Below are 20,019 nucleotides of genomic sequence, written 5' to 3' on the forward strand. Positions count from 1 at the left end.
TTCTGTTTCTCTCTCAGTTCTGTTTCTGATTTTCTGTTCTGTCCTGCAATAGATTCTCCTTTCTATCTTCTTCTTCTTCTCCTCTCCTCTCTGTTTCTCTCTCAATTCCCTCTGTTTTTTTTTCTTACTGTCCCACCTCAAAGCCTAACCACAACATCTTGCTTCCATCAAGCCATAGTATGAAGCACTGCCATCAGAACCAGAGTCCACAGACCTGAGCCAATTGCAGCCACTCCAATTCACTTCCAATTTCTGCCAACTTTAAAAAAAAAAGAATTTCAACAGTTTACATGAAGTAATCAGGGAAAATTGCATAATCAGAGTACTATTCATTATCCTGCAACTTTCTAGAAAATTACATTCGTGCCCTACGATTTTGAGCACCCCTTTTCCTGGCACCATTTTATGATACTTCCATCGCCATCAAAGAGGCACCAACAGAAGGCCTTCTCCTAGAACTTAAAACTCTATCCAACATCTGTTCCAGCCAGTCCCCCCCTCCCCCCCAGTTTTCAAAATCCCACCATGAGTTATTTCTTCATTCTGCCACAATCACTGGAATCATCACCCCTTGATCTACCACTATCTGGAAAACCATCACTGGATGACCACTTCGGGCGGCTCATGTGCCCCATGCGCCTACATATGTGTAAAAAAAAATTTTCAGTTTCTTCTGTAACTTCCTGAACTGCGAGAAATTGATTCCAGAAACGATATTTTGGTTATTTTGCGTGATATTTTAACGTTATTTGCCCTGCATCAAATGGCATATTCAGTCAATTCGAATTCCAGATGATAAGTTGGTGGTGTTTTTAAAAAACCATGGAAGCTTTGGTTGGGGGGGTGATCTACCCAAGGTTCAAAGTGCTGTTAAGGCTACTGGGGGAATTTCTTATATTGTAGAGATCGTGGGACTAAGTACCTTGTTCCTTGTGTTTATGTGACTTGCGTTCCTATATCCTTTCCTATTGTTTTTTAATATTTGGAAAACCAAAATCCCGTCTAGAATTAAGGCTTTCATATGGATTATGGGCTGCCGTCCTTAATAAAATCAATACAACTGAATTGCTTCAGAGGAGAAGATCTTATAAAGTTCTCTCTCATAGTGTGTGTGGTTTATTTCCAGAGTGGGGTGACCTGTGCACATTTTTTATGTCGCATTGTTCTAATTCTTAGGATATTTTGTTTTGGTATTATTGGAGAGCTGTGGGTTTGTCTCCTTTGGAGAGTGCGTGTTTATTGTGATTCAAGGGTTTTTTGGAGAAAAGGGAGAGGAAGGCTTCTTCCTTGCAGCAATTCTGTGTGTTTGGCTAATGCAATGCTATAATTTCAAGGTTTCTAAAACCCCAGCTAGTTTGTGCAATCTTTCTTGCTTCGTTCTCGTGCTCTGCTAGCAGCTTTTTAGCAGTTTTTCTTTGACCAGTATGCCAAGGGATTGCGGAGCTTTGCATCATTGATCTTGTCATGTTATTTTATTTCTATTTTTTGGGTTCATTTTTATTTTTTTTAGTTGCTGAGAGGATGCCTTGTCCTCTATGTATCTTTTTTCTTTCTTTTAATAAGTTTCTTTGTTCATAATGAAGGGCTTTTTAGCAAGTTCACAGTGACTATCTGCAAGGAGGCTTTGAATCACTCAGCATTGGTATTGCGCATATGCTTTTTCTCGTCTAACAATTGTAAACCACTTTAAGATTAAATACAGTATAGTGATTTATTAGGATTTTGCAACTTTAATTTACACTCATGTTTCCCATCACTATGATGTATTGCATTGACTATGTTACATATTTTCCAATTTTCTGAATTTAGTAGTTCCTGAAGCCTATCTCAGCTTAATGCATTTTCTTTGAAAGTGCAGGTGGTGGTGTGTGGGCCGTGTACCCTGTTGTTTTCTCCGTCAGTTTTTCATTTGGAGTTTTTCACTCTGTATTGATTCTCATTTTGTCAGTAAGTACTCTCTTGATGTTCGGACATGCGGCATTCACTTGTGCTGGTAGCCCCCCAACTATAATGTGGGGTAGTTATCCAGCTGTGGGGAAAGGAGAGCTTGATGACTATATCTTCTGTCACTTTTGTTCAAGGCCAAAATCACCTAGAACCCATCACTGCCGGTCATGTGGAACATGTATATTGGACATGGATCATCACTGCCCATTTGTAAGCATTTATTACCTTTTCTAGTTTATCTATAGTTTCCTGCACTGGTATTTCAAGGGCTTTCAATCAGGTATGCTGGGCTGGGTTGGCCTGAGTTATCCTCCAGTCCTCCCAAGCATGGCTTGAACTTGAAGTGCTAAGGCTCGCCCAAGTCTGGGTTACTCCATTTTGCAATTGGCATATTCATCCAATATTGTCATTGGCTTCATATATTATCCTTTGACTGCATGCAGGCTCACCCAAGTATACCAACCATGAGTTTATTAAATGGGTTGAGCTTGACAGCATTGAGCTGTGCTGTTAGCCTAAAGTACAAAATTTCCCTTTTCATGAAATAAATAAATTCCCATTTCTCAACTCGTTACTGATATGTAAAATAATACATTTAAAGGTAATTTATGTTTGTTACATGAACGTGTTTAAATCCTTCAAGGAAACTGATCCAAAAGAAGCTTTCTTGAATCTTTCACAGGGAAAATGTTATAACAGAAACCAACCCTTAACTTCCACAAGGTGGGGAGAAAAATCTAATGGTTAGTAGGTAAAAATTCAAAAAGGAGATTGACAAAAAATAATTCTTATTTGAAAAGGAAAAAAAAAAATTGCTATTGTGAAGTGATGAGTCTGGATGTAGCTTTTAAATAGGTAATTCTGCACCATTCTCTCATTGGACCAAACCTACAAAGAGTGTGTGTGTGAGAGAGAGGGGGGGGAGGGGGGGAGGGTGGGGATGGTAGAATGGTTTTGGCGGGGTTGGCAGAGGCAAGAAGCCTAACCTTAAATCAGGGTAGGAGTGAGAAGAGGATTTGGTGATAGAATTTTATTTTTGAAAAGCTGTAACAACTAAATGTTTGAAGTAGACTTCAACTCTTGAGATTCTTAAGGCCCTCACACATTATGATAATTACTCAAATACGTTAATACATAAGGATAGTACCTAGTTTGGGTAAGCAGTCTCAGCTCAGTCTTATGTCAAATTCTGGAATGAAGGCTTGTTCAAGCAGGCTCAGCCCTGTGAAGTGTGGAAGCTTATTTAAGTTAGCTATATCTTTTAAATCTGTGTGTTTTCCATGCCCCATATTCGACATTTCTAAGAGACTCCTCACTCCTCAAACATGGTTGAAGAAAATAGGAAAAACATGGATAGAGGTTGGGATTCCTCCCTAAAGAAAAGGGGTTTTTCTCCTATGCTATTTTGGACAAAAAAGTGACATCTTGGGGCATGAAGTTTGATCATAGTTACACAAAGCGGAAGAAAAGGAAGCTGAAAGGTGGAAACCATAGAAGAGTCAAACATTAGAAGCATTTAGGAAGTGTCTATGTGAACTATATACGACATAGGCAACAAATTACACAAAACTATAAAATATATATATATATACACACACACACATACACAAAGCGGAAGAAAAGGAAACTGAAAGGTGGAAAACATAGAAGAGTCCAACATTAGAAGCATTTAGGAAATGTCTATGTGAACTATATACGACATAGGCAACAAATTACACAAAACTATAATAGGGCAGCCTGGTGCACAAAGCTTCTGCGTATGTAGGGTCCGAGGAAGGGGTGGACCACAATGGACTAACATTTTTAAAAACTACATTTTTAAAGACTGTAATTTTTCACATAATGATGCCTTAGAAGTTTCCAATTTACATTGTAACTTGATTTTTAATTGAAAACAGTGCACTCTGAGGCATATGACATGTCTAAAGTATTTTTGTGTTTATAAGTTATATAATGGTGAAAGCAAGGTTCTGTTCTGCTGGGAGTAAGGTTCCAGCATGCTTGCATGAAAGTTCTATCAAGTCCCCGTATGAAGTGCAGAAGTGAGGTTCTAAGAGAGAGCATCACCTATCAAAATCTGCAGTCTGGAATTGTGTGATAGGCATGACAGAGCAGGAACTGGAGCATTGGCCATGGATGCCTTGCAGCTGACTTCCCTCAAAGCTCTCTCTCGTCACTTACCATGGGTGCCCATAGTACTTTTTGCGATCTCTGCCCCTCCCTTGCAGCTTTTTGTTTATTTCTTGTAGCATCACTGCTTTGCGTCAAAGCCCTAATGCTCTTGTGGCGCTTTGTCGAAACCCTTCAGCCGCTTGTGACCACTCTCCTCCTCTTGCAGCATTCTGCCGTTGTTCCCTGAAAGCTTTGTTGTGTCCTTCCTGTGCTTTCCCTCTTTCCACCATGCAACGGGATGGCTGTTTGCCTATCTTCATTGAAGGGAGTCCTTCGACTTAACTCTTGATGGCGAGAAGATTGACCTCCTCAGGTTTACTGAAAATTGCAAGGGCAGGAGGGTCTCCATTTTTCTTGATGCGGATGAAATCAAATGGATCTTGTCTACCCTGAATGATGTCTGGAGCTCCCTCAGCATCAAGCCTTCTTCTTGGTTTCAAAGCTGGAGGTCAAAGGAGAAGACGCTGCTGCTCCAACTTAAAGAAAATTGTTTTGGCAAGTTCCTTGCCCTAAACGAAATCAATGAAGGAGGCTGGAGGATCATTGCCATCCTGGAGGGTCCTGATTTGAATGGTTGGTGTAAATTTTGCTCAGCTGTGAAGGAGCTAGGACATAGAGTGTTCGCATTCCAGCCCCGCCTCCCCGCTGTTCCCAGTATAAAGGCTTCTGTCTCTCTCTGAGGCTGGGGCTGTATCAGGTTTTCCATCACAAAGTCTCAGTTGAAGTTGGTGGTTGAAGACATGCGTTCCTTCGTGTGTGTTGTCCATGAGGCCGGTAAGGTTCTTCCCTTCCAAGTCTTCAGGCCACATCACTGTTTGCCTCGTACCTTGCACAAGTTTCAAGGAGTTAGGGGCCTGTCTTTCTTCGAGCGCCTCTTACTCAAGCCCGGGTATTTTCAGTTTTGGTTTCCCTCTTTCTGGGTTTCCCTCCCCCGCTTTGCCTGTTAAACCTGCAGTCTCTTTCTCATCAAGCTGTGGCCCTTTCAATTCTTTGGACTTGCAACAAGTTTTTTTTCACAGCAATTCAAGCAAAAACTGGTGGAGCAGGCCTACCCTGTTTTGGATGGTGGGTCTCTCATTCCAGCTTCTGAGGTGGATAAACTGGCAATCATCACTGCTGCAGCCACAGATCCACTAGTTGCTGTTGACAGTACCCCCTCTCCGCCTTGAGGGAGTTAAATGAATTGGGACTTGGTAGCACTGATTTCAATCTGCAGGTGTCCAATTGGGTGCTTCGCAAATTCAATTTGGTGAGTAAGACTATCGAGGTATACTTTGAAGGCTTCGACGAAAGAGCAAGGCAGTTGTTTGAAGAAATTGAGAAGAAAAGAAGGCACATTTCTGGGAAAAAAATTGCATGGAAGCAGCCACTTAAAAGGTATGAGTATGGAATTAAAGAGACTGGAATGCTTGATGAACTATGACAAGTTAGGAGGGTTCTCTGATGTGGGAGAGGCTGGAAGCAGCGGCGTGGCTATCTGATCCTATGTTGAGGATGTTAAATCTCTTGGAATGTAAGGGGATTAAATGATAAAATATAAAGATCCTTTATCTGGTCGTTCCTCAATGACTGGAAAGGGGATGTTATTTTCTTTCAGGAAAAAAATGTGAATTCCATGGATTGCAAGTTGGTTAATAGTTTATGGGGATTAAGAATTATAAATGGATTGCATTGGATGCAACAGATAATGCGGGAGGTATTCTCTCATTATTTGAAATGACATGGTTATGGAACTATTGGACCAATCCGTGGAGACCTTCTCGGTCACTATTTTGTTCAAGAGTTTTGAAGATAATTTCTTATGGAACTTTACTGGGGTCTATGGCCCAGGTGAAGGGTCTTCCAGACATATTTCATGGAAAGAGCTTGCAGAAAAAAAAGACTAATGGGATAAACTTTGGGTCATTGGGAGTGATTTCAATGTGATTCTTTATCCTCGTGAAAGGAATAGGACTTGAATAGGACTTGTTCTAACTCCATTTGCATGAAAGAGATTCTTGATTTCATCAATGCTTTTGCTCTCATTGATTTCCCTCTCATTAGTGGCCCTTTCACGTGGTCAAACTTGAGGTCACGCCCTAGGATTGATAGATTCATAATTTCCTTTGATTAGGAGGAACACTTCTCGAAGATTACCCAATCCTTGTTTCGGCGTCCTAGCTCAAACTACTTCCCAATCCTCATTGACACCGGTGGGAGTCAAGTGGGGCCCTACCCTCTTCCAATTTGAGAACAAGCGGTTTAAACATGAAGGGTTTGCTGAACAAGTCGAGAAATGGTGGCTTGAGCTGCAAATTGAAGGGAAGGACAGCTTTGTGGTTGCCTCAATGCTGAAATTGCTCAAACAAAAATTGAAATGGTGGAACAACAACATTTTTGGCAACATCGCTATGAGAGAAAAGGAGTTTCTTGACAACATTAAGGAGTTGGATGATAAGGAAATCAGCAAGGGTCTCAATGCCAAAAGCAGCACTAAAAGGTTACTCTCAAAAGGGATCTTGCCCTTAGCATCTCCTTAGAAGAAGAAGTGGCTTGGAGATAAAAATCTAGGGCTCTTTGGTTGAAGGAGGGGGGAAAAAGTACTAGTCTCTTCTTTTGTGCAGCAAATGTGCATCATAGATTTAATATGCTAAAAAGAGTAGAAGTGGAGGAAGAGATGTTGGTGGATGAGGCAGAAATCAATAGTCACATTGGTGTCATCTTTAAAAACTTGTACACGGGACTAGAGTCTTGGAGACCAACAGTTGATGGTATTATTTGAGCTCTTAACAATTCCAACGGGGATACAACGCCTAGTCCAGATGGATGTAAAATGGCTTTCTTTCAAAGGTACTACAATTTTCTCGAGCAGGACATCATTGGGGTTTTAAAAGACTTAAATGGAACCAACAATTTTGTGTCTGGTATCAACTCAATTTTTATCTCCTTGATTCGTAAGAATTCGAGGGTTTGCAATATCAAAGATTTTTACACGATCAGTGGTTGGCAGTTTATACAAAATCCAATCCAAACTCCTAGCAGCCAGGCTTAAAGATGCAATCTCGGAAGTTGTCGGCAAGCACTAGCTCACTTTCATTGCAAGTAGGCAAATCATGGATGCTGCTCTGATAGCCAATGAGATTGTTGATGCTTATCAAGGATAGGAAAAAAGGAGCAGTATTCAAACTAGATATGGAGAAGGCTTTTGACCACTTGGAGTTTTCTATTGTCATGAGCTAAGCTTGTTTAGGGCATTATGCTTGCTTGTGACCTCATCTCGTGTGCATGGGATGGGTTATTATCATGTATATACTAGTATTGGTTTATGTATTAAGGGTATTTTTGCCCTAGTGTAAAAATGGGAGTATGACTCTTGTCCTTGGATAGTTTGATGTTTCCTAGTGCCAGAGCTAGATTAGCATAGAAATCTCTTTAGAGGAGTGTGAGTGTTCATTAATCTATAGACTCTCACTAGTCATTGTAATTGTGTTTAGCCTACTTGCATCCTTCACCAGAGACACACATGGTTAACAGAGGTGTTGCTTTAATGAATCATGTTGCTTTGATCTATACCACCTGCTCACCATTACTTTCATGTATTGTTTATTGCTTCCTCTTACATTTCATTCAACTACTATAAATGTGTTTTGTTGGTTAACTATGGTAAACATTTGACTGACTAATTAAGCAAGAGTGCTTTAGCTAGTGCCGCACGACCCTTCACAAAGGTGTGAAATGCTCGGGTGACAGTATCATAGTTAGGTTAATTACTATGTGAATTCAATTGCCTTCGTTGTGGGATTGTGAAGCTTTGGTAAGAGACCATGAAGACCACTACTGAAACAATTGAGGTGCTAGAAGCATAGGTTGTGACAACCAATAATGTGGCCATAGAGATGGCCCGACTTGCTGTTGATGTTTTGGAGGGATCACAAAACCATTAACAGAGTTCCATGGTGGAAATGTTAGAGGACTTCCACTAGGCAGTAGAGACCTTGCAGGGTTAGATGGTTGATCTGATTGCGAGGGTCAACTTGATGGTTTTTTCTATGGAAACTCACACTTCGGAGTTTAGCAGAACCAAGGTGCCAAAACCCAGAAAACTTGGGGGTGCCTGTGATGCCAAGGAGTTGGAAAACTTCTGGTTTGATATGGAGCAATACTTTTGCTATGAGGACGAACTCAAAATAGGTGAAAGTGAATGCTGCAACCATGTACTTGGTTGGTGATGCTAAACTGTGGTGGTGTACCAAGTACGATGATATTGAGGATGGATGATGTGTCATTGTTTGTTGGGCAAACTTGAAGAGGAAGCTCAAGGCTCAATTCTTTCCTAAGAATATTGAGTATAATGCCAGATAAAAGCTGAGAGACCTCAAGCACAATAGGTCAATCAAGGAATACGTGAACTTGTTTTTTGCTTTGATGTTGGATATCAGGGACTTGTCGGAGAAGGACAAGTTGCTGTATTTTCTCGAGGGGTTAGACAAAGTGTTCAAGACTTGTCTACTACACAAGCTGCCATAGAGCGTTTGATTGACTATGCTAGAAGAATTTGGCAACATCCAAAGTAAGTGGCGTGGGTGGAAACTGTTGAATAATTGGATAAAATGGAAGGCCTAAACTCAATCATAGGTCTTTCCCACTACTTATAATATATGTCAAGTACAATAAGAATGAACATAATAGCTTTACTAACTTACACTTATTACAAAATAAACTTTGACAATTAATAATAATGCTAAATGACTAAATAATCATTATCACTCCCCCTCAAGTTGGAGCATATATTTCATATGCTCCTAGCTTGTTACAAATAAATTTCACACGAGCATCTCCCAAGGCTTTAGGGAACAAATTAGCAAGCTGAAACTCGGCCTTCATAGGAGTGGTTGTAATGAGCTTCTATACAAGTTTCTATTGAATAAAATGGCAATCAACTTCAATGTGCTTTGTCCGATCGTGGAAGACAGGGTTGGAGGCAATATGAATAGCAGCTTGATTATCACACTTCAGCTCCATAGGTTGAGAATGTGGAAAACCTAGTTCTTTCAACATGCTCTTCAGCCAAGCAAATCCATATGTAGTATGTGCCATAGCCCTATATTCTGATTCAACACTTGAATTGGCCCCCACATTTTGTTTCTTACTTTTCCAAGACACCAAATTACCACCGACAAAGATACAATACCCAATTGTGGATCTTCGGTCGAAAGGTGACCTGACCCAATCTACATCTTTATATCCTTGAATATGAATGTGACCCCGATCCTGATACCTCCCCCTGGTGCACCTTTGAGATATCTCAAAATGCAAATTGTTGCATCCCTATGACTTGTTCTCCGAGAATCGAGAAACTGACTCACAACACTTGTTGCGAAGGATATATCTGGTTGGATGACTGTGAGATAATTCAACTTTTCAACAAGTCTCTTATGCCGATCATCATCACTAGTGATCACAATGTCATCCAAATACGCGCTAAGAAAAATTTTGTTAGATGTAGTATGATGATAAAGAACATAATAATCTACTGCACATTGATGAAGGCCAAACTCAAGTACTACGACACTAAAACGGCTAAACCATGCCCTTGAAGATTATTTTAATCCATACAATGATTTCATAAGTCAACATACTAAACCTGACTCCGCTTGAGCAAAAAACCCAGGTGGTTACTCCATATATAACTCCTCATGAAGATCACCATGTAGGAAAGCATTCTTCACATCTACTTGATGTAGGGGTCAATGACAAGTGGTGGCTAAAGAAATGAACAAACGTACTGAGGCAAGTTTAGTGACTGCAGAGAAATGTGTCTAAATAATCCAAACCATACACCTGAGTATGCCCCTTAGCAACAAGGCGGGCCTTCAAATGAGCCTTAGAACCATCAGGATTGACTTTCATAGTGTACACCTAGCAACAACCAACCACAAACTTATCAAGAGGAAGAGGTACCAAATCCCACCTATCATTATCATGTAGTGCACGCATCTCTTCAACCATTGCTATCCTCCACCCAGAATGGGACAGGGCTTCAAAAATAGATTTTGGAGAGCAACGGAAGATAGTACTAACAAAATAGTAATAAGAGGGTGACTAGAAATCATAACAAACAAAATTAGAGATCGGATGTTGGGTACAAGTGCATTTACGTTTTCGAACAGCTATAGGAGGATCAACATCATGGGAAATATGATCATCTGACGAGAGAACCAGGGGCATAGTAGTAGAAGTTGGAGAAGGCACTTCCCCCTTGAGTCTCCGTGTGTATACGTGCAAATTGGGATGATCCAAGTGACGAGAAGGACTCAAACGGGATGAAGATGTAGGAGGATTGGACATAGATACTAGGTTTGGATCTGGAAGGCAAGGTAGAGGAAAAGACTCATTAAGGTCAATAGAACTCAAGGAGTCATAGTAGTATGGTGTAGGCTAAAAAAAGGTGACATTAGTAGAGACAAAATATTGATGTAAAGTAGTATTATAACATCGATATCCTTTTTGAGTATAGGAGTAGCCCAAAAAGATACATTTGACAGCACGAGGATCCCACTTATCCATTCCTGGAGTTAAGTGATGGGCAAAGGACACACAATCGAATATATGAGGAGGAAGGGAGAACAAAGGAGCCTTTGGAAGATAACTGAATATGGGATTTTACTGCCAAGGATAGAGGATGGCATTTTATTGATGAGGGAGCAAGCTGTTAATACAACATCACTCCAAAAAAACTTTAGGGACATTCATTTGATACAATAGGGTACGAGTGACTTCAAGAATAGGATTGTTTTTCTGCTTTGCAGCCCCATTTTGTTGTGGAATGTGTGCACAATAGAATTGATGGATCATACCAGAGCTTGTCATATAAGTACTGAATTGGTTACTGAAGTACTCCTTAGCATTATCACTACGAATTATCCTAATTGGCATATCAAATTGAGTCGTTATTTGGGAACTGAAGGCACAAAAGATATCAAACAACTTAGAATGATCTTTCATTAAATATAACAAAGTCATCCTAGAGTAGCCATCAACAAATGTAACAAAGTACCGAAACCCTAACTTTGATGTGACACAACTAGGACCCCAAATATCAGAATGGACTAGCATTAAAGGACCAACCACTCGCTTGTTGACCCGAGAAGCAAAGGGAACATGATGATGCTTGCCCAATTGACAAGACTCTCACTCAAGATTAGGCACAAAACTCAATGTAGGAGCTAGTTGTTTCCACTTGTCCAAGGACGGATGACCAAGGCGCCAATGGGTTTGAAGTGGTATAGCTGCGATTGTGCTGGCAATGTGTGGAGAAGGCGACTCAAAGTAGTAAAGTCCATGAACCTCACGTCCTGTGTCAATTGTCTTTCTTGTCTTTAGATCTTGAATTACCACATAATCAAGAAAGAATGTGACAAAACAATTTAGTGACTTTTGTAAGCTTACTAATTGACATGAGAGTGAAAGGAGATTTAGGAATGTATAAAGCAGAAGAAAGAGAGATGGAAGGAGTAGGATTTACTGTTCCTATCCCCTTAATAGCAATGGTAGACCCATCAACAAGGGTAACACTTAAGGTAGATTTTTAGGATACTGGAGATTAGAAAAGAAGTTGGTTCCACCTATTATATGGTCAGTGGCAGCAGAATCAATAACCCAACAACTCGTAGGAAGGATAACATATAACATAAGAACTGTAGGATCACCTTTCTGGACAAAAGACGCAATGTGGGAAGATGCTTGTCGAGACAATTGATACTATAGAAACCTTGAATACTCCTCCTCTGACAGTCACAGTACACGGTTCACTCAAACAAGTGATTAATGAAGGAACCATACTTTTGGGATTTGCAAACTCCATCGCAATAGTCTCAAACTCAGACCAATGACCATAAGATTAATTGTTGGAACAATCGAAACAACCATGAGCAAGGTGACCGACCATGAAGAAGCCACAAATAAATAAATACAAGACTGCCACAGCATCAAGAAACTCAGACACAGCCCCAAGAAAGCAATTCTCACAGCACTGGAACAATTAGAGAAGTGAACCACTGAAACTACCATGGAGAAATCACCAACTAACTTATATAACATTGCTACAGCCTCACAAAAAACAGCTTATGAGCACTGTCATTGCTCCAAGAAAGTCACCATTGACTGTTAGTTGGTTACTAACACCGAACAAAAACTGACGAATTACCACGAGTGCATGGTTAAATAAAGATTGGATCTTTGAGCAAAACATGTCCAACAACTTGATATTTTGACACATGGAGGGAATTAGATCATTAAATAATAAAAAAAAACAGCACATCTCACTATTTCGGACCCTATAAGCTCAATAACCATTCTTAAACTGATTCACGAAGCATCAAACAACCATTCCTTGGGTGCCACACTTGAGCAATTAAAGTGGTGAGATCTTTGGGCAAAAAACATCATGAAAAACTCCAAAAACATGCATCTTAATAGAGAGATTGGATCATTGCTGGATCATTTTAGGTCAAAACCATGCTTGAAAGTGGCTTCACGCACCGGCACGTGGGGTCGACCCAGACAACCTTCGTTTGGTGCATGAGGGTGCGTGAGACACTACTTGGGGGTGGGATTTCAGAGGGGGCAGATCAACAGTGTTTGTGGGTGACTATGGTGTTGGTTTTGACAAATCTATAGTGGATTTGATGTTCTTATTGGTAGTGTCGCCCGGAAAATTCCAGTGACTGGTCTGACTTTTTGCTACCTCCTTGCTGTTTTCTGGGGTTATAGTATTGCTGAAAAATCTTCTTTGGTGATAGACATACAACATATTTTGGATTTTAGGCTTCGGTTTGATGGTGGTGGTAACACTTAGGGTTTATGTTTCAAAATCATGCTCTGATACCATGTTGAATAATTGGGTAAAATGGCAGGCCTAAACTCAATTGTAGGTCTCTCCCTCTATTTATAATATATCTTAAGTACAATAGGAATGACCATAATACCCTTACTAACTTACACTTATTACAAACCGAACTCTTAACAATTAATAATAATGCTAAATGACTAAATAATTGTTAATAGAAACAACGGAAAGTCTTTCAAGAAGGGCAAACTCAAAAGTGGAGGAGCCAACAGCAAGGCATCAACTTCAAAAGAAGCTTCATCATCTCGATCATTCAACACACCCAATGGTAAGGGTAAGATGACATGCTTGTTACGTCAAGGGCCTCATAGGATTGCTCAGTGCCCTCACAAGTCATTGCTTAATGCCAAACAAGCTTCCATCATGGAGGGCTCCTAGAGGATGAGGAAGATACCTTGAGAATGGGTGCAATGCAGTTAGTTAACGCATTGGATAGGCAGAAAAAAAAAACCGAGAGTTACACCGACAAAAGTATTAATGTTTGTTGGCTTGAGGATCAACAAGAAGAGCACCCATGCTATGATTGATATTGGGGCTACCCATAACTTTATTTCACAAGCAGAAGTGAAGAGACTTAACTTATCCTTGGAGAAGGATTCAGGGTGCATGAAAGTGGTTAATTTAGCACCTCAACCTACTTTGGGAGTAGCCAACAAAGTTTTTGTGAAGCTTGGGCAGTGGGTAGGACATGCGAATTTCACAGTTGTGTTGCTGGATGACTTCCAATTCATTCTTGGAATGGAATTCTTGAGGGAGACCAAGGTAGTGCCAATTTCGTTTGCTGGTTCCCTTTGTCTAATGGGACACCTTGCATGGTGCAAGACGTTGCAAAAAAAAGTGATGACAAGAAGTTCCTTTCTACCATGCAACTCAAAAAAGGATTAGGGAGAGGTGAACATATGTATCTAGCCATGTTAGTGGTAGATGAAGAAGTGGGCTAAGATCTAATGCCTACGAACATCCAGGCTATGTTGGATGAGCACAAAGTTGTGATGTTAGAGAAGTTGCGGGATATATTCGTCCTTCCAAAACACCATTTGGAGCACCAATGCTATTTCAGAGGAAACATGATGGAAACATGCTGATGTGTGTAGACTATTGCTTGCTTGACAAGGTGCTTAACAAGTACCCTATTGATTGCCGATTTGTTTAATCATTTGAGTCATGCAAAGTATTTCAGTAAACTTGACTTGAGGCCAAACTACTATCAAATGAGGATAGCAAATGGGGATGTACCGAAGACGACATGTGTGACGTGGTATGGGGCATATAAGTTCTTGGTGATGCCATTCGAGTTGACTAATGTACCTGCAACATTTTGTACCTTGATGAACCAGGTTTTTCATTAGTACCTCAACAAGTTTGTCATGGTATACTTGGATGATATAGTTGTCTACACTCTTCAGTTCCACTCTGGAGGAACATAAAGAGCATTTACAAGGTGTTTGACAGGTTGAAAGAGAACAATTTGTATGTGAAGAAAGGGAAGTGCTCTTTCGCCCAATGGAGTGTAAAATTCCATGGTCATGTGATTTATCAAGGTCATATTAGAATGGATATGAAGAAGGCAAGAGCCATTCAAGACTAGAAGATCCTGATAATGAAGGAGTTGTGTTCCTTTCTTGGACTTGCCAATTACTATAGGAATTTTGTGAAGGGATATTCGAGGAGAACTGCTCCTTTAACTGAATCTCCAATTACTCCAGGAATTTTGTGGAGGGATATTCAAGGAGAACTACTTCTTTAATTGAATTGCTAAAGAAGGCTTAGGGGTGGAATTGGACAAAAAGTGTTAGCAAGCCTTTGACAACTTTAAGGATGACATGATGAGATTTTCGGTACTTGCTCTTTCGGACATCATGAAACCCTTCAAGGTACAAACAAATGCATCAGACTATGCCCTTGGAGGAATCTTGTTACAGGAGGGACATCTTGTTGCATATGAGAGCTATAAGCTTAGTGAAGCTGCATAGAGGTACACAGTTCAAGAGAGAGATTCTAGCGGTGAACCATTGTCTCCATGCATGGAAACATTACCTACTTGGGTCAAAATTTGTGGATATAAGTCGGTTGTTAGTGACTTCTTCACAGAGCTGAAGTTATCCCCCAAGCAGGGCCGATGGCAGGAATTCTTGGCAGAGTTTTATTTCTAGTTTAAGCACAAGACAAGGCAAATGAACCAAGTTACCGATGCATAGAGTGGGAAGGTTGAGCTGGCTGCCTTATAGATGGTGACTCAATTGAGGATAAGTACAGTTACCACTACAATGCAAGAGTGCATCAAGGAGAACCTTGCCAAAGATCTAGTTGCGTAGAATCTCATAAAGCTGACGAAAAAGGGCAAAGCATGCCAGTTCTGGATAGAAGACAAATTGCTGACGACTCATGGTAGCCAACTCTTTGTGCAATGAGCTGGACATCTGAGGAAGACACTACTAAGAGAGTGTCATGGTACCATGTGGGCAGGACATCCAGGATAGCATCGTACTTTGACATTGTTGAAGTAGAGGTATTGGCCGCACATGCTTAGATGTGGTTGATTATACTTGAACTTGTCTCACTTGCCATCAAGACATGGTGGAGTAAAAGAAGGTTGCAGGGCTACTGGAGCCCTTACCAGTACCAATTTTAGCCGTGTGAGACTGTCTTACTAGATTTCATCACCAACTTGCCCAAAGTGGGAGATGCAAAGTCTATACTTGTTGTCATAGATAGGTTTTTGAATTACGGTATCATACTTGCATTGAAATATTATTTGGTAAAGGAGACAACACAATTTTTTTTAAAACTTATTGTGAAATATTGGGGTGTTCCCAAGACATCATTAGTGACTGAGACTCAAGATTCACTAGCAACTTCTGGACAAAACTTTTCAGAATCCTCGGTTCACAACTTGACATCTCTTTGAGTTTCCATCCATAGACATACAGACAGACGGAGTGATTCAATGGCGTGCTAAAAGAGTACTTGCACCATTTCATCAATGCCAACCAGAAGAATTGGGTGCTACTACTTGATGTGGCTTAGTTTTATTTCAATGCCTAAAAGAGCTCAACAATCAACAAGAGTCCTTTTGAGCTTGTTACAGGCTAGCAATTGTTGTTACCTTTTCACGGTGGACGAGCCTTATAGAGGAAAAGTCCCATAGCATATATCTTCACCAAAGTATAAAGACAGAATGGAGAGATTGCTTTAGCCTACCTAGAGAAAGCTTCAAAGCACATGAAGAAGTGGGCAAACTAGGGGAAAAGACGGTTGCACTTCGATGTGGGTGACTTGGTGCTTGTTAAGCTCAATCATAAATAGATTAGGTCACTACAAGGTTGAGATAGGAGACTGCTTTGCAAATATGAAGAGCTAGTCCCCATCTTTGGCCAAAGTTGGGGAGGTCTCTTACAAGGTTGGTCCTCCGGCTTGGATGGAAGTGCATCCCATGTTCCAAGTCAGCTGCCTCAAGCCATTCAACACTGACACTAAAGATCGAAGTAGAAGTCAATCAACCAGAGCATCAGTGAGAATAATGAAACGTAACAGAAAATAAGTTGAAGTCATCCTTGTAGATAGAGAGTTCATATCATCAAGGAAGAAGTAGCATGAGTTCTTACTAAAGTGGAAAGGCATTGGAGACAAAGAAATTAGCTGGATTTTTGCGGAAGATATGCAATCGTTTGTGGAGAAAGTTGAATAGTACCTAGTGTCAAAGTCTACGAGGATGTCGACCGCATAAGTTGGGGAGCATCACGAGCCAATTTTGTTTAGGGCATTGTGCTTGCCTGTGATCGCTTATCTCATGTGCATGTGTAGGGTTACCATAATGCTTATACTAGTGTAGGTTTATTTCTTAAGGGTATTTTTGTCCTAGTGTACAAAAGGGAGTATGACTCCCTAGACAATTTGATGTTTCCTAGTGCCAAAGCTAGATTAGCATAGCATAGAAAGCTCTTTAGGGGAGGGTGAGTATTCATCAATTTGCAAAACTCACTAGTCATTGTAATCGTGTTTAGCTTACTTGCCTTCCTCTCTAGACACATATGGTTAACATAGGTATTGCTTTAATGAATTATGTTGCTTCATTGTTTACAACTTGCTTACCATTACGTTCTTGAATTTCTTACTGCTTCCGCTTACATTTCATTCAATTGTTATGAATGTGTTTGTTGGTAAACTGTGGTAAACCTTTGGCTAACTAGTTAAGCAAGAATGCTTTAACTAGTGTTGCATGACCCTTCACAAAGGTGTGAAATACTTGGCTCGTGACACCTACATTCAAGATGGGAAAAGAGGAGCGGTATGCAAGCTGGATGTGGTGAAGGCTTTTGACCACATTAAATGGAGTTTTCTATGGTACATTCTTAGAAGAATGGGTTTTGGTAAATCTTGGAGCAAATGGATTTGGTAGCGTGTATCAACACCATCTTTTTCACTTTTGGTCAGCAGCTGCCCCACTAATTTCTATAGAACGTTTTGTGGTCCAAGGATAGGTGACCCCCTTTCCCTCCATCTGTTCATCATGGTCATGGAGGTGCGGAGTCTTATGATAACTGGTGCAAATGAATGCACCCTTCTAAAGGGTCTTGGCATTGGAAGGAACAATGATTCAATGGAAATCACCCACTTCCTTTTTTGGCAGATGACACTATCATTTTTTGTGAGTATAAGCTGGAGCAAATTCTTAATCTTAGATGCATCATCCTTGGTTTCAAAGTGGTTTCAAGCTTAAAAGTGAATATGTGCAAAAGTGTAATCATTCCATTGGGGAATGTTGTGATCGTGGTCCTTTACTTGCAAGTATCCTTGGCTATAAATTGAGTGCCTCTCCCATAACCTATCTTGGCCTCCCTTCACAAGCAAAGTTTGAGCCTTTGACAATGGTATTTGGGATCCCATTGTTGATAGGTTCAAAAAGAAATTTGTTGGTTAAAAACGGAACTTTTTGTCAGAAGGTGGTTGACTCACTCTTATTAAAAGTTCTCTATACAATCTTCTCGTTTACTTCATGTCTCTTTTCCCTATCCCTAGTGTAGTCTCCAAGAGATTAGAGGGCATCCAAAGAAGATTCTCTTTTCAAATATCACCGTGTTAAATGGGGAGTGGTTAAACAACCTTTACAAAAGGGTGGCCTTGGCCTTAGATCCTTGATTATCTTTTTAATAAGGCCCTTTTAGGGAAATGGCTTTGAGGATTCACGATTGAGAAAAATCACCTCTGGAGGGATGTCATTGCTGTCAAGTATGGTCTCTATCACAATAGTTGGACCTCTAAAGTTTCAAAGGAAGCACATGGTAAGGTATTCAAAGATATATTAGAAGCGGATGGGAGAATTTCTTCTCTCATCTATTTCCATGTGGGGAACAGAGCTGATATTTTCTTCTAGCATAATATTTGGTGTGGTAATTCACAACTCAGCTCCTCTTCCCCTTCCATTTTCACTAGTCAAGGAATTGTTTCGGATATTTCCTTGAATAGAAATGCTTTTGATTGGGAACTTGATATTTTTGCAGATTTTTTTTTCTGGGGTCTCTATAAGTCTCATTGTCAATCCAGTTCCGTGGGTTTTGAGGAAAGATGGGAACTTCACTATCAACTCTTTCTATAAACACCTTAGCTGGGAGCAACACTAACTTCCCTTGGAAGCTGATTTGGAAAACGGCTGCCCGTTCATAGGTTGCCTTCTTCACATGGGAAGCTATTGTTGGAAAAATCCTTACTATAGAAAATCTTCAGAAGGAAGGTCGTCTCTTGTCAATAGATGCTTTTTATGCTTGGAGCAGGAGGAATCGGTTGACATACTCCTACATTGTTCTTGGACCAAGAAATTGTGGAACTTAGCCATCTCCATCGTAAATTAGAAATGGGTTACTGCAGCTACGGTGGGATATGAACTATGGGCTGGTAAAGGGATGAGATCTAATAAGGAAGGGAGAAGCTCTCTCCCCCTCATCCCCCTTGCTATTTTTTGGGCCGTGTGGAGAGAAAGGAATAGAAGACCCTTTATAGAAATTCTCTCTCCTAGTGAGGGTCTCATGGACCATTGGATTGCGATGATCTCTGTTTGGAATTCTGGGCTAGTTGAAAGGGACCCCTTTGTTGTCCTTGATTTTCTTGATACTTTTTCGTAATGGGTGTTTCTTTCCCATTGTGTCGTTGTACTTGGGCGACATCCCTTGATGCCTATGCCTAGTATAATATAATTTCGCTTTGCTGATAAAGAAAAAAAGAGAGAGAAGATCACCTAGTAAGGAGGTTTCTGCAACTTATTTTATTAGTCAAAAACTTTGGTCAAAGGAAAAAAGAATGACAGTAATGGCGTCACTGAAAACTAAAATGAATCCATATTAATGGTGTAACTTGAAATTAAAATGATATCTAGCTACTTCTACTATAGAAAAAGTGATGTATTAAGAATTTCAATGAGAAGAAAAGAAATGGGAAGAAACACATACATTGGACAAATAATGAACAAGAATTATATTTGGGATGCAAATTTCGATGCATATATATTTATGTACTTTTGCAATGTTATTTTAGAATTGTCGTTGGCTGCGTATTTTTTCAAAAAGTCATAGTTGCGTCTTATGTTCCTGTTTGTTCATAGGAACCTCATTTCAATACAGGTATACAATTTTATGATTAATTTGAAGTCCTTTATCTTGAGCACTCTGGGGTTGGCATAGGATATAGCCTGATTAGCTGTCTTTAAAATATGTACTTGATAATATTTAGTTGTGTGCTTGGACATGTTCTATCTAGGTTGAGCTTCTAACATGGTAGATGGTTTGTAAGTTCAAAATTTTTGAACTAATTCCTGAAAGCTAAGTGGTTTATATGTCCAACATCAAGTTCAACAATACTAGGTTCTAATTCTATCCTTTGACCTCACTTTAAGTTCAGTTAATTAGTTTTTAAAAAATGAAAAAGAAAAAGAAAAATGTTTAGTCAATTAAAGATTGGAATTATTTGAATGAACGTCGCTTTGAAAGAAGAAAAATGATTTCAATGAAACTTGGTAGATT

At 40.0% G+C, this 20,019-nt stretch overlaps 1 protein-coding gene across 2 annotated transcripts in view; it reads left to right on the forward strand.

Annotated features, from left to right (window-relative positions):
• The window catches only part of LOC131153173 (protein S-acyltransferase 11), a 61,133-nt gene that overhangs the window by 26,070 nt on the left and 15,044 nt on the right, over positions 1-20,019 (forward strand). For both annotated transcript variants that reach the window (XM_058105299.1, XM_058105300.1), the window contains exon 3: positions 1,859-2,157. In XM_058105299.1, coding sequence (XP_057961282.1) covers positions 1,859-2,157 — 299 coding nt within the window. The remainder of the gene's footprint in view (positions 1-1,858; positions 2,158-20,019) is intronic.

The sequence above is a fragment of the Malania oleifera genome, chromosome 4 (genome assembly GCF_029873635.1).
Source record: "Malania oleifera isolate guangnan ecotype guangnan chromosome 4, ASM2987363v1, whole genome shotgun sequence".
Classification (NCBI taxonomy): domain Eukaryota; kingdom Viridiplantae; phylum Streptophyta; class Magnoliopsida; order Santalales; family Ximeniaceae; genus Malania; species Malania oleifera.